The sequence below is a fragment of the Strigops habroptila genome, chromosome 2 (genome assembly GCF_004027225.2).
Source record: "Strigops habroptila isolate Jane chromosome 2, bStrHab1.2.pri, whole genome shotgun sequence".
Classification (NCBI taxonomy): domain Eukaryota; kingdom Metazoa; phylum Chordata; class Aves; order Psittaciformes; family Psittacidae; genus Strigops; species Strigops habroptila.
Window position 1 is genome coordinate 44409262 of NC_044278.2, and position 14501 is coordinate 44423762.

The 14501-nt window shown below is 42.5% G+C and overlaps 1 protein-coding gene and 1 long non-coding RNA gene across 4 annotated transcripts; one reads left to right on the plus strand and one right to left on the minus strand.

The window, feature by feature from the left end:
- Positions 1-4: 4 nt before the first annotated feature.
- PDHA1 (pyruvate dehydrogenase E1 subunit alpha 1) lies at positions 5-10999 on the minus strand. 2 transcript variants are annotated; one of them, XM_030475767.1, is made up of 11 exons: positions 10907-10999; positions 8853-8921; positions 7393-7566; positions 6564-6690; positions 4687-4778; positions 4219-4311; positions 2679-2834; positions 2420-2491; positions 1482-1549; positions 900-1008; positions 5-352 (listed from the first exon to the last, which is right to left on the minus strand). In XM_030475767.1, the coding sequence occupies exons 1-11, from the start codon at positions 10982-10984 to the stop codon at positions 188-190; spliced, it is 1203 nt and encodes a 400-aa protein (XP_030331627.1). In that variant the 5' UTR covers positions 10985-10999; the 3' UTR covers positions 5-187. The 2 variants fall into 2 exon arrangements, with proteins under 2 accessions (XP_030331627.1, XP_030331626.1); XM_030475766.1 differs by lacking the exons at positions 5-352; positions 10907-10999 and adding an exon at positions 10189-10207 and having other exon boundaries at positions 499-1008.
- On the plus strand, positions 10973-14057 carry LOC115603672. 2 transcript variants are annotated; one of them, XR_003989957.1, is made up of 3 exons: positions 11919-12196; positions 12411-13013; positions 13525-14057. It is a non-coding gene; the product is annotated as an uncharacterized LOC115603672 (long non-coding RNA). The 2 variants fall into 2 exon arrangements; XR_003989956.2 differs by having other exon boundaries at positions 10973-13013.
- Positions 14058-14501: the final 444 nt, after the last annotated feature.

The window sequence follows — 14501 nt, forward strand, 5'->3', positions numbered from 1 at the left end:
AGGTACATGTTGAAGTTTAATTTTTTTAACTACATAACAGAGCAATCCAAAGACAGGTCGATAAAGCAGATACATAGCAATTTCAGCAATCTGCTGCTTTAACATCTCCTGAAACAACATTCAGGATGTCTAACAAAATCCTGTAAACACATTCACTTCTGAATAAATTGTGACAATCGAAAGCCCTTTAGCTGACAGACTTGTACTTTATCCACTGGTTTGCGCCCCGCACTTCAAAGGGTGGCTCATTGAAGTAGATGTGGTTACACAGTTCTTCCAGTGGTGGCTCCGGGTCAGTGGTAGCAAACTGAGCCGCTTCCTCGACCTCCTTCTTTACTGCTGCATCAATATCCTAAACCAAAAATGGCTGCTGATTAGAAGGCAGTTCAGAAAAAGCATCTTAATTCTGAATTTAAATGCAATGATTAAGCGTTGTTCAGAACTAGTGTTAATGTAGTTTACAAACATACACGAAAAACCCGTGAGAACCGCCTCCCTACTAAACTGCAGCATTTTGTCCCTTTCGGACAGTACCTATGCCTTGCTGCCAGAGGAACATGACCCCACTGAGCCTCTACAGTTTCTGTTCTGATTCTGCAAACCACCGAGAGGGTCTGTGTCAATTTGGGGGTTTTTATTAAACACAGTTGAAGAAAGTATTATAACATTTACTCAGAAGACTCCTGGCTCCTTCATGAGGTTTTTTCACTATTGATGATTTCTCTTTCAGACATTTAGTCGAGAATGCCTGGATAATTTTGACTTCTATATCTGAAATATGACAAGAGCTGTACTTGAAAGATGATCACACATACACACAGCCTTCCTCATGTGCTTTTCACAGCTCATTAGCATGCAAATCCTCCAGAGCTTGCTTATATGGCAACTAAAAGCCATACCTTTAATTCTTCAATGCTAGCCAGGTTATTGTTGACCATTCTGTCCTTCAGCAAAGTAATGGGATCACTTTTGCTTCTCACTTCTTGAATTTCTTCCCGAGTGCGATAGCTAGGAGCAAGACAAGCAGAGACATGAACTGCTTCAGAAGTGTCCTTGACCAGAGGCAAGGTTCTGGACGCAGCTCGCTCTTAGAAAGGTGTGACGAAAGAATTGTCAGGAATGCAATGAAAATACAGTGAAGCTGTGAGTACAGTGAAGTATTCTACTTTACTTGACTAGACAATCCAAACTGTTCCTGCAATTTTAGCATACAGGGTTTTAAATACTCTAAAAACCTTGGAAAAGCATGCTGCTTTTCAGTCAAAGCTTAATTAGAACGCATTATAACAACATCACACCAAAAGCAGAATTCATTTGCAGAAAGCACAAAAGTTTGACTTTGTGATCATGCTCGTCTGTAGCAGTTTCATCATAACCTTTATACGCACTTCAGAACACATTTAAAGATGGACTCAGTTTCAGGATTTTGACCATCACTACTTAGTTGTTCCAGTGAATGCCAAGGAAGAACATCCCAGTACCTTATTCCAGGGTCACTCATACTATGGCCATGGTAACGGTAGGTCTGTAACTCCATCACAATAGGACCCTTCAAAAGAAAAAACCAAAACAGCACAGAGCATGTTACCACCTTAAGTAACCGATATGTGGCTATAGCAGCAAGTATTTGCTATAGGTGAAATGCACCAGTGATGACTGACTGTAACTCAGTGTTTTTCTCCATTTAATTTTCACAACACTACCACAACTAGTAAAATAAAACTTCACTCTTTCTTTCCAAATGAAAGCATACGTTAATATTGTAAGCTTTTATTCTCACATTCTTACTGAACAGCATTAAATAACTTCTTCCCTCCCAGTGTCCCTCCACCATTAGTCAGACTATTTCAAAATGCCCATTGTTTCACTGCAAGGTTGGAACTCACACAGCCTTATTCTTCTGCACAAACCCTTTTCTTTCTCTGTTGTACATTCCCAGTGCAAACGTTATTTCACCAAATGTTAAAAAACTGCAAAGCCAGGGTATCGTACTTGGGTGAGACACTAATGCTGATTCACATGCTAATGCTGATTTACATTTGTGTAAATATGGAATGATCAGTATGTTCCTTCACGCTTCCCCTAATTCATCTCTTCAAAGACAACAACTGCCTGACAGTCAGAACACCTTTCACAACAGAATTTAACTGGAGTAGAATGGGCAAAAAGATGACAGAGCATTGGGATAGAGATATCTCTTTTCAATGTCTGATACCAGTTGCATGCTAATAAATTCTAACAAAATTAAAATCCCACTCAATTGCTTTCAGGTATAATCCTATGGAGAAAAAAGGGAAATAAAGGTCAAAAAGTTTGAACAGTGACTGGAGACAATGGGCTAGGTGAGGAACTTTTTAATGCAGTAATCATCTGGCTAAGAATTTCACCTATGGAAAAGGAATGACAATTACAGACTTACTTTGCCAGATCTGCAGTACTCGGCTGCAAACTTTCCCGCTTCTCGAACACAGAGAACATCCATGCCATCCACCTGAGAAACAGAAACTACAAGTTGAGGCAAAAAAATGCCAAACCCCAAACTTCCAATTTCAGCACTTCCACAAGCGTGAATTCAGTTGCAAATTTATGTATAAATACATACATGTGTGCATGCACATGCTCCTCCCCCCACCCTCCTCAAAAAACCAACAAAAACAAACAACTGCATCTGTACTCACCCTGAGACCTGGAATAAAGTCCCCTCTTCTGTAATACTCAGTACTGGCTGCAGCTCTTTCAACCGAAGTTCCCATCCCATATCGATTATTCTCACAGATAAAAATACAAGGCAACTTCCACAAGGCAGCCATGTTGTATGTTTCAAATATCTGGCCCTGAAAGAAGAAGAACAAGTTGCATCCAGACAGGGAGCTCAGCCTTCAGGCATTAGGCTCTACTGAAAATCTTTCCGCTGCAGAGGTCTAGCTAGGAGAAATTTCAATACTAAAACTGATCTGAAAACAGCCACTTGCTGCAGCTCAGCAGGAATGAAAGGGAAGCTACACGAAGTAACGTAACTTTCATTTCAAATAGTAGTTCACAGAACTTAATTTTTAAACCTCTGTCAGTATCTATCTGTGTTAGGGTAACACAAAACCTTCAACTTTTTAACTGAAGTATTTCTGCAGCAGTCAAAAATCTGTCACAACTGATTAATCTGGCAGGATGCTGCTACAGCAAAGTAAAAGAAAACTTCAACCACTGTATCAGCCTTGCTACTCTAAGGCAGAGACAGAGAAAACCAAGAATTGGGATCTCACATCTGTTCTGAAAGTGGGCAATTGCATCAACAGTACACTCTAAAACCACCGGTTCCTTATCTGGTTCAGTGTCTCTGCTGATACCACCACAAGAATGGCCAGAATGTCACTAGCAAGCAACTCTGTGAGATGCTCTCTTCTCTCCTGTGTCTTCAAAAATCTGCTACATGTTTCTCCATATTCAGCAGCCCTGTCATCTTCACTGCTGCTTTTCAGAGATCTCCTTACAACACAGACACTTCAGGGTGACACGCTTCAGTGAGCCATGTGCAGCTAGAAAGAGGAGAGCAAGAGTAACTGGAAAACCCTCCTCCCATGACTCACGCAGCATTCACATAATTAACCGTTTGCCCCACTCACTCCCTGAGTATCAGGAGCGCTCCAGAAGGGAAGGAGCTGAGCAGCTTTCTTTCCACTCCAGCAACAAGGGCAGAGTTCAAAATGCGGATGGGGAAGGACAGATGCTTACACAGGTCCAAAACATGATAAAAAAATCCAGGCACATGCTACATTCCTGACATACAAAGAGCATACCGTTCATACAGTTCTCAAAGGCCTAAGACAACACAAGTAAGAGGTGCTAGTATCCAAACTTGCAAGGTGCCCGGTCACCTGCATGAAGTTTGTCTCAGTGAACAGCACTTCACAACAGAAGCTATAAGAAAAACTGCAGCGAGCTGTAGAACTGAGGGCGTGCATAACCCTCTCTCTCGAGGATTGCTTTCCCTGTATTAGTGGTCTCTTTTTAGTAAAGCATCCTCACAGCAAAAAGCCCAACAAACAATCAGAGCAGAAGCTCCAAGTCAGGTACTGCCTGGGCTGCAGCACCACCCAGGCAGGGCGAGAGGTGCTCCCCACTACTCGGTGGAAAGGCAGAGCTCACAGTTCACAGAACAAAACCAGATCACCCACAGCCACTCTCCTCCTCACAGTGCCACACCAGACAAAGCTGGTTTACCTGATTGGCTGCACCATCCCCATATAACGTCAGGCAGATTTCATTTTTACCGAAGTATTTACAGGCCAGCGCAACCCCAGCTCCAAGAGGAACCTATCACAGAGTACAGGAAAAAACCAGCATTTTACAGCAATGCTTAACGGAGTTGGAGATAAGCAGCTTGTGAATTGTAAAGAGATGTTTACACTATCATAGCCACTCAGCAAACACATAGTTACCAATCGACTTCCATTTGTGCCAATCTCTATTACAGCTAAAAGTCACACATCAGTTATATCTCAATGATGTGATACATCTTTGCTGCAGGTTACTAAACAGTGAGCAAACCAGAATAAAGACATCACAGATTTAATAGCCTCAGAGCAATGGTGTCTCCATACAAGCTCACACCACAAATAATACTGAAACACTGGCAGAGGACAGGAGCCACATTCAACTTGTGCTTTGAAGCAGAAGTCATGTATATACCTGAGCACCAACAATTCCATTTCCACCATAGAAGTTTTTGGTATACATATGCATTGATCCTCCTTTCCCCTTTGCACATCCTCCTTTTCGACCTGAAACATTAATAACAAGCAATGTATTTCTTCCAGAGGAAAAATACTACGTAAATGGGAACACCTAATTCAATTCATACAGGTACTAACAGTACCTTTGTTGTCATTACATCTATGTGGAGTTAACACACAACAACCTTTCCCCAAAGCGTTTACAGTTAAATATATCACAAAACAAGTAAGAGAAGGGGGTGAAAGAACAATAACGGAAACCTAATTCAGGAAATACAGAATGAGATTAAGAAGAAATATGAAAACCAACCAAGGAGTTTCAGTGCCCTACCTATATATAAGAATTTCCTGATAAATGGGGGGGGGAGTTGGGGTGTGGTGGAGAGGTGGTGTTTAGTAGCCAACATGGTCCCTATTTCTCATAAATGTAATCTCTAAAAAGAAGTATTTCCAGTCCTTACTGCTTTTCACTTCTGCAACAAAGGTATGAACACTATTCCAAACTACTTGCAATAATCTCCACTTGTCCTCTCTGTGACAGAACCAGAAGTAAACAATTACAGATAGGACATTTGAAAAAAGAAGAAAACCCCAAAACAAAAACCAAACTACCACCACCCCAAAACCTACCCAACCAACAGCTCCCCATCCCACTCCACGACAAACATCAAAAAGTCACCCAGGCCAGCATTATTCAAGCTGCAGTTTGAAGAAAAGCAGTGCTCCAGGAAGCATTACAGCAAACTATTTATATGAGCTGATCTAAGAACACAGAATTTCTCATCAGCCTACTCCATCACTTATTCTAATCTGCTTTGCTGCTAGCTGCAGAGGCTTCTATTTTACTGCTAATAAGCACAGCTTGCGTGGTTGGGTTTTTTGCCTTAGCCTTGGTGTTTATTTTAGAAGTTGACTCCTGGATTTCTCTCCAGAATTTGTTCTTCTCTTTCTTACTTAATAGCAGATCGTTTTTATTATCCATCTTTCTCATACCTTTCGTAAGTTTATGAATAGGTTTCATGTGAGCTTTTATGGAACCTGCCGGCTAGGGCCAAAGGAAAAAAAAAAGTCTAATTTTAATCTGTTACTAATACACATTCCTAACACATGCATTCTTAGCAGACAAAAGCACACCTCTACCTCCAAAACATGCTTTCCTAAATTAACGTTTCCAGCGTGCAAATTCTGAGATCAAGTCTTTATTATACCAATGACTCATAAAGGCCCTCAAACTCCTTGTTCCTTTTCCACTTCTGGCATCCGTTCACAGGTCTCACAAGAGTTCAGCAGGCTGATCCCCTCTTCCCTGCTCCACCTACAACCCTGTTGTGAATAGACCATCTATCCTTTCTGCAAAACCTGACATCTGTGCAGATTACCATTTAATATTCTTGTAACAGTCAAGTTTTCCCAACCCATTCAGTTTGTCATGACAGGCAGTGTTTACCAGTCTTTCCAAAACTTCAGCAGCCTAATTCTGACAATCCTAGTCTCTCTCCAAGGGAGAGTAATGCCCCGTCCTGTTGAGAACTACCATCAGCAAGTGCCATTTAACCAAGCTGCTGCAGCACAATAACGACAGCATATGGTATCAAGAGAAGTTTTCTGAGTTTGTGCTTTTGAAGTGCAAGCACTTAAATATTCCTCATGACTTACGTTTTATAGTAAAAAGTGGTTGCATCATAACATCGTAAAATTGATTTATTCTGCTATGTCACTAAACTGCTTCTGACACCTCAGCAGACATTGTGCATCAACATCATTTTGCACTGTAATAAAAAACTCTGCCCCAAGTACAGCAGCATGGGAATCCTCATTTTACTCAACACAAACCTGTGAGTTCAGCGAGAATTTCTCGAACAGGCACTCCTCGTGTATAGGTAAAGCCATGAGCTCTGTAAGCTGTTATCACATGGTCTGTAGGCTTTATGGCAGCTTCAAGCCCTACGCAGCAAGCCTCCTGTTACAAAGAAAAAGTCAATTTAGCAATGAAGAAAAGCACACAACTTCCACAGCCAGCAGCATGGCAAGGGCTAGCTATGACCCCCCATACAACAAAACAGGAAGAGTACTGATGTAGGAGACCTCCTCCAACGCCAAGGGTTGGCAGGCCTGGAGCTGTAACAGCCTTGAGCTCTGAATTCCAACCTGATGGTGACTCACAAAAGCGAACAGAAGGGGAACTAGAAGCTGCAAAAGGCTGCAGACTTCTTCTACACCCATCTCCCAAATGAAGCATCTAAACAGCTGCAATTCAAAAACGTCAGGAGGGAATGCGCAGACAGCAAAGCTTCACTTAGTTCATGAAATTCCTACTCCTGGCTGTTGTTTTGCAGTGGCCACATGATCTACGAGACACTGCTTGAGGACAAGGATGTGGGCCTCCAAATGCACTGAATTTACTATGCTGCAGTTGCTCATGCCTCTCATTCAGCTGATCTTCAGATGCACCTTGCCTTCTCTCTCTTCCTATTGCTATCCTAAGATCTCAGGGATTCCCTTGTGTGCCAAGACATTGTTTTTAAAGAAACAATGAAATAAATCATGGATCCAACTACTACTTCAGACACTGTACATCTAGATTGACTCTCCACTCTAGTCAAATCCCTACGTTAAGTAAGTTAAGACAATATAAAACCTCTTGGAAAAAGAAAACTCTTACCTGGCCATCGTACAAGTGGCAGAAGCCACGAATAATCTTCTGCTTATACATCTGGTCAGACTTCAGCTCCATGCGTCGGATGATCTGCATTGTTCTGTAGTACTGGAGCCCCTCCTCTCGAGTCATCACTGTGGTGGTACTGGGGCCTTCTTCCAGGCGATGAAGGTCACATTTCTGCAAAGTTGAACAAGTAGTTATTTCTTGAAAGTAATTCATCCTATTTGTGAATATCACATCGTTTTGTTTTTATGACGTGCTATTTTCAAATTCAGAGTGTAACACCTTTTAAAAAAGAAAGCCAGCAAAACCTCAATTCATAGGTCAAAATAAGCATAAGGTTTGCGCGCTACTTCCAAATGTAGGGAAATAAAAACTTTATTTCTACTAAAGGCAGATTTCCACTCACAAGTTGAAGCCCTGTAGTTCCTACTATCAGTAGATGAACTAGAGCCCTCACAAAACATGGGACAGGCATGTTTCCACGGTTGTTGCAGGCTAAATACTTGGTAAGAGCTACAGAGGCTTAATGAAGACACAATATAGTTTCCTTTGTGAAACAGTTTGTAAGATCTGGCTCTAAGACTGGCCCTCATCTCTTCTACCACCACTTCTACCAAGCAGTAATAAACCATTGCAGCACCAGCCACCCTGCCAGTCAAACCACCCTGCCAGTCAAACCACCATGTGTACAGCACAACTTCACTGTCAAACGATGGACTGCACTGAGGGAGGGCTTACTTTAGGCACCCATACAGAATAAATAAAATTAAAAATAAAATAACCAAAAAGGAGTCAAGTTCAGTGGAACAGATAAAACAAATTACTCCATGCAGATTAAAGGGACAAAAGACTGCTCTACTGGTTAAAGACAGCTTACATTTAAGCAAAAGCTACTACTGCCAATAGAAGCATTACTTTTTTTCTACAACCCAGCCACAGTGGAAACTGACAGAATATAACACACATACCTTTTGAGCAGCACCAAGGTAAGCATTAAAAGGGTGCCACAATTTTTCCTCAAAAATCCGTACAGACCTCAATCAGCTGCACATCTGGGATACAACACCCATGATTCCATAAATAAAAGGGAGATGGAAAGAAGGGTAGGCAGCAAACACCAGCTATTTGTTTTAAAACCAGTGCAGAAACATTAATACTTTTCCATCAGAAGACAAAAGCTTCTGAGACACCTTTGTGACTCCACACTCACAGCTGCATTGAAGTATCACAGCTGCAAAGTATCACAAATCCACATTCTTAAGAAACAAGTAATGTAACTACATACAGCAAAGCAAGGCACCTCCAGCTGCATTTAGAAATCAAGTCAGACAGCAAGGGGTTTGGTCTACAAATTCAAACAGTATTTTTCTAATTGCAAAAGATAAGGGCCCAAGTCCATTGTGTTAGGATCTACAACACACACACACACAATGCCAGGATTAAGTGTTCGGCTTCTTTACCTTAATTTCAAATGTAGCTTCATTTGCAAAGTCTGCATAGTTACGCGATGCTACCATCACTCGAGAGGCCTTGAAAACAAAACCAACAAAAAACCAAAACGTGAACGATATTTAAACACATTTACCAAGCAAAAGTAGGTGAATTCTGAAATAATTTCTAGCAGTACTCCCAAACTGAAATATTTTGTGAACTAAACTCACCAGCTCTAAAATACAAACAGGAAGTTTCACAAGACTGTGAAGAGCATCAAACCCACAAAAATAATTACTTTTCCCTTCACGTGCCAGATTGCTCACACGAGTAGAGACAAGCAGCGCAGATTCTGATGGCTCTCTGCGCTGACTGGAATTTTGTCTCAACAGAACAAAAAATTGTTTGGTAAAACAAACCACCACCACCCCCCCAGCTGATTTCTAGAGTATGAACTACTCTTACTCTTTCTTTTCAATAGGAACAGAAGTCGGGGGGATGCACGGCAGTGACACTGAAGGGGAATCTTGTTTCAATGGGTAACAGCATGGCCACCACTTAAAAATTATATAGAAACATAAAGGTGACATACCTGAGGATACATGAAATACAGAACAACATAAAGGCTGACATGGCAGTGGGGAGGTACAAAGGACATTTGAAAATATATTACTGTTCTGTCCTAAAGAATGAACACAGGTTATTGACTAATGAACATCCAGTATTTCTAAATTACTTCAGTACGTTTCCCTGCAGCACTGGACAGGATGTTCATCTCTCCGTGCCGTGGCCACAGCATAAGGAATGCATTACACCTCAGCAGCAAAACTGTATTGCTCATGGAGTTACACACAATTTTCAGTAGCTTTTTGTATGGTGGAATTCACACACATTTAGCTGAAGGTTGATTATTGTGAAATCTTGAGAATGTCCAGGTCACTGTTTCCAAAAAAAGGCCTGACCGATAGCTATGAGGCTTGGAAAAAAGCCAAGAGACATCTCCCAATCCCTCTTGGTTACCAACTCTGTTGCATATTTGATTTAGCAGTCACGACCACCCCATTATCAGATTAAGTATTTAGAGTTTTAAATTTATACCAAGTTTCTACACTGTTTACCACAATGTGTCAGTATTAGCAGTGAAGAAAATCTATTTTACTTCTAGACCTGGAAGTAAATCACGAGTTTGGGATTTGTAGAATCACAGAATGGCCGAGGTTGGAAGGAACCTCTATAGGCCAGCCAGAACTCCCCTGCCCCCAATATGACAAAAAAGCAACACTGAGGAGCCTGTACAAAAGTTCTAAATACACGGCCAGTGCACAAATCAAACCCAAACCTTGGTAAGACTGACTTAGGCCTTACCTCACTAATGGCTCCCTAGGTTAGCAGCATTTGGAATAAAGAAGAAAAAAAAAAAGAAAACCAGTAAGTAACTATAATAATTAGGGGAAGTGAAGTCAGCAAATTATTAGCCAACTAGAAGTCTATAAGAAGTAGCTTCCTTTACAGGTAAGCTCTGTGCCATGGAAATCCATCCATACACTTTGCAATATGCTTATAGCATATTTTATATACTGCTTTAAGACTAGTAATTTATATCTTCACTATAAATGCATAGAAACAATTCACGACAAACAATTACATATTTGGTAATCCCTGGGATTACCAAAAGTATCTGTTAAAGATACCCAAAATAGTCCTAGTTTAGATGTATAGCAAAATGCTATAAATGGCAGGAGCAGGCCAAGCACTTGCAGTAATGGACTACTTTTAGGCACCCGTATTTGAAAATTTTTAATATTTCCCTTGTGAATTAGGAAAAACTTTCAGATCTACAGAACGAGCAGACACAGGGCGATGACGTGCTAAACGTGCGCAGCGCAGCCCAGCGCAGCCGTTGCCTGCCGGCCACGCCCCGGCCTCGCGGGCACGACCCGCACCGACCCCCGCTAACGGCGGAGGCAGCACCGGCCCCCTCGCCCCGGCCTTTGCCACCCCTTATGCAGAGGGGCGTGCGCCATCGCCCGTTGGGGCCGTTGGCCGCCCACGTTTCGGCCGGGCAGGTAATAGCCGAACTCGCCGTTTTTCCGGCGGCGGTGGCGGCTACCGCCGGACGCTGCAGCACCCGGGAGAACATGGCCAACAACATCTTGAGCATGGAGCGGGGACAGGCGACAGTGCCTTAGCGCTGTCCCCCGTCCTGGAACCTCGTGCAGCCGCCCGCCCCGCCCAGCGCTTCCCGAAGGGACTGCCAGCACTCGCTCGCGAGCGGTAGGCGGGCCGAAGCCTCGAGCTGCGTGCCTGCGCCGGGACGCGCATGCGCGGAGCTCAGTGTGCCGCGGCGGCGAGAGAGGGAGCTCGTGCCGCGTCGCCCTGCACGTGCGGTGTTCACGCACACACCAGTTGTATTGGTGTGACTCAGGAAGCACAAATGCTTTCAGTGTTCTCCTGGCCTACTCAAGTTTATAGCAAGGCCAAATGGCACCTGGGATGGGATAACTCCTGATATCTGCAAGATTCTCTTCTCTTCGCAGGTCCCAGTGTTGTTTCTTCCCTCTCTGACGCTTTCAACAAGCTGTTCTGTGTTCTCTCTTCGCTATTACGCTAACTCCATCTAAGGTTTTCACCCCTCCTACTGTCTCCTTCGTACCCAGTTTTTATTCTTATTAATCCATATTTTTTTAGCATTTCTCTTTTGGAAAACTGCCCTCCGGTCAGAACAGGGGTGCTGCTTGCACTGGGGAGAATGGTGAAGCTGTCTGAATTCACTGCAATACATGGCCAAACAAGGATTCACCACTTTATTCTGTAGTTTTTGCATTCTACGGATGAGGTTCATCTGCTTTTCCTCAAGAGAGTGAAGAGCAAAGTATGTGAGACAGAAAGTTTGTGGTAAACTCACTGAAAGTGCCATTTCACTAAGCAACACTATAAAGTAAAGGTTGAAGTAAAGGTCTCAAGAGCTCTATGAACAATTGTTAACTTTGGACATGGTCCTGATCAAAGGAAAAATCATCATTATTACAAAAGAATGCAGTGTAGCTTGTTTCAAGTTCAGTGTCATCTACCCGTTCCTGCGCCCCATGAAGGAAAAAAGCAAAGCAACTTTTATAATTATGCATTTGCAGACTGATACTTTATTACACCTCTAGTAGTCGTAGGAAATAGTTACTTTTGTTGGGAAAGGATCCATTTTTTTCCTCCCTGGAAATACAGTAAAGCACTGATCTACATTACCTCTGCATCTTTTTTACTTTTCGTGGTATTTCATTAATATTCATATGTTTTCTCCACTAAAAACTCTTACAACATCCTGAAATGACTGAGTTGTCCCACAGAAAATTAACGCAGAAAGTAATTCATGCATGAGGTAAGCAATGAAAACATAATCGAATCGTAAGCAGAGAATGACAATAGAAAATAAGTTAATGGAAGACGTTTGTGTAATATTTCATAATGGAGCACCTTGCCATGCGTGACTTTAGTATTACCACATCAAGGGTGTGTTGCGTGGCAGTTGGCCAAACCCCATTGTTTTCTATTGTTCTGGGTGTGATCCTAAAATGTTGTTTTTTGGATTGCAGCTGCTGTTACAGATATCTGCCATTAGATTAAAGATAGAGGGAAACATCCAGCATTCAGGACTCACCGCAGCTCACCCCAGGTGAAAGCAATCCTCACCTTACTTCAGGAGTTAGAAGATTGCTGCCTGATTTTCCTTCTTCCCGTGCCACCATAGATCTAACCCACAGAAGGCAGCAGTGTGGAGAACTGACCTGTGCTTGCCAGCCGCAGAACAGCCTGTGGTCACATTGCTTCAGCCTTATTTCCTCTGTGGGGGCATCCACACCATGGTGCATTAACCTTTACCTTTGTTTTCTATTGAAAACTCCAACTGGTCTGCAGCACCTTTTAGAGCAAATGCAGACCCTGAGGTCACGAACTGGCTGAAACAACAAGGAGCAGACTTGCAGGCCATTAAAAGCGTGACAAAAAGGGGGGGGGGGGGAACGCAAAAAACCCCCACCTTTAAAAAAGGTCACTGTAGTCAGAACTAGCAGTTTGCTTTCAACAAAGGAATGTTAATTTAGGAAAAAATTTGCCTTTTAGTTTGCTGAAGAAGATTATACACTAAGTGTTGTCCTTAACGATATCACTAAAGATGATCTGCGCTACCTTCAGCTGCGGTAAGAAAGTATTTCTTAGTTCCCTGGTAAGACTGTAATTGAAGTAGATTGTAAAAAACTCATTCAGAAGCTCAGTTACTGAAACAGTGAGTGAGCAGTCAGTGGCAACTGCTGCGAGTTTCATCTCTGGTTTGTTGTTGAAGTTTTTCACGTCTTTCTTAACTGACGCAGTGTAACAACTGCACCTTGCGTGCTTCAAATTGTCTAAGTTTTGGCATTTGTCAAGGTCGGGAGCTATTTCTGCACCCTTTGGGATGATGTAATCACAGGGCCAACAGGCATACAGCACTTCTTGTGCCAGCTCCTTGACTCAAGTCCTTTCATCATCGTTCTGTCAGTCAGCCCCTGGCTGACCTGGAAGAGATTTAGCTGTCACCTCAGGGAATTGTGTAGTGTTTCCCAGGTACTGTCATAACCAGTACAGCCTTGGGATTTCTAGGTTTTACTTCTTGCTAACTTTAAAGGAGATGAGGATGTTCTCCCTAATGGTTCTCCATTCTCCTTCATGCAGGGGTGGTCTTCTCTGCAGAATTTGGAATGCAATATTAAACCACCGACAAACATCTGGCAAGACCTCTGCACACGTGGTTAATGCTTTGGAAGGAGAACATGACATGGGAATAAACAAATGAAAACAGCATTCCCTACACTTATTAGATGTATATATGTGTCTGTACAGTGGCCTTGCAGGTTTTGCACAGTGATGTAGCTTGTTTGACCTTCAGTGTAACACACAGTGAGTAGTAAAGCTTTTAACTCAGTGTCAATGCACTTACTTAAATTATTTCTGACAGCGTAATGCAGAAGTCAAATGCCTATCACTGTAATCTAAAGCATTAGCTGAGGAGAAAACACCACCTTCTCTGCAACCCAGGCACCACACACCTACATTGGCTTTAGCGTTGTGAAAACTCCAAACTTTAACATGTTACAGCTCTGGTGGTTGGAGCAGGGAGGGGATGTGCCAGAGCTCGTGGCACCTTTTAGCACATGCCTGTATACAACTTTTGCATTAAAGCTGCTCTCACAGAACTACTAAGAAAAGCCTGGTGTGATGTCTTGATTTATTAACTTTCCCACAGCAAACCCACAGCATCTAAATGGCATTTTTGGTGGTTTTGGGAGGAAAACGGTTCATCAAGAAACAAAGCAAACACACTACTAGGTACATGTTGAAGTTTAATTTTTTTAACTGTACATAACAGAGCAATCCAAAGACAGGTCGATAAAGCAGATACATAGCAATTTCAGCAATCTGCTGCTTTAACTCTCTCTGAAACAACATTCAGCATGTTTAACAAAATCCAAACCGAGATGGATTTCCCCACACATTTCCTCTTTTGAAAGAGCTTTTAAATAAGCTTAAGGGTTGCTTCTGAGTCATTTCTGAGTTGCCCAAGGAAACTGTGAATGCTCCATCCCTGGCAGTGTTCAAGGCCAGGCTGGACAGAGTCTTGGGTGACATGGTTTAGTCTGTAGTGTCCCTGC

Coding starts and splice junctions, on each gene's coding strand:
- PDHA1 (XM_030475767.1), bottom strand. CDS start 10,984: ATGCTCAAGATGTTGTTGGCCATGTTCTCCCGGGTGCTGCAGCGTCCG. Junction 7,567..8,852: donor AAGCTACATTTGAAATTAAG/GTAAAGAAGCCG, acceptor TCAACTTTGCAG/AAATGTGACCTTCATCGCCT. Junction 4,779..6,563: donor AATTCTCGCTGAACTCACAG/GTTTGTGTTGAG, acceptor TTAATGTTTCAG/GTCGAAAAGGAGGATGTGCA.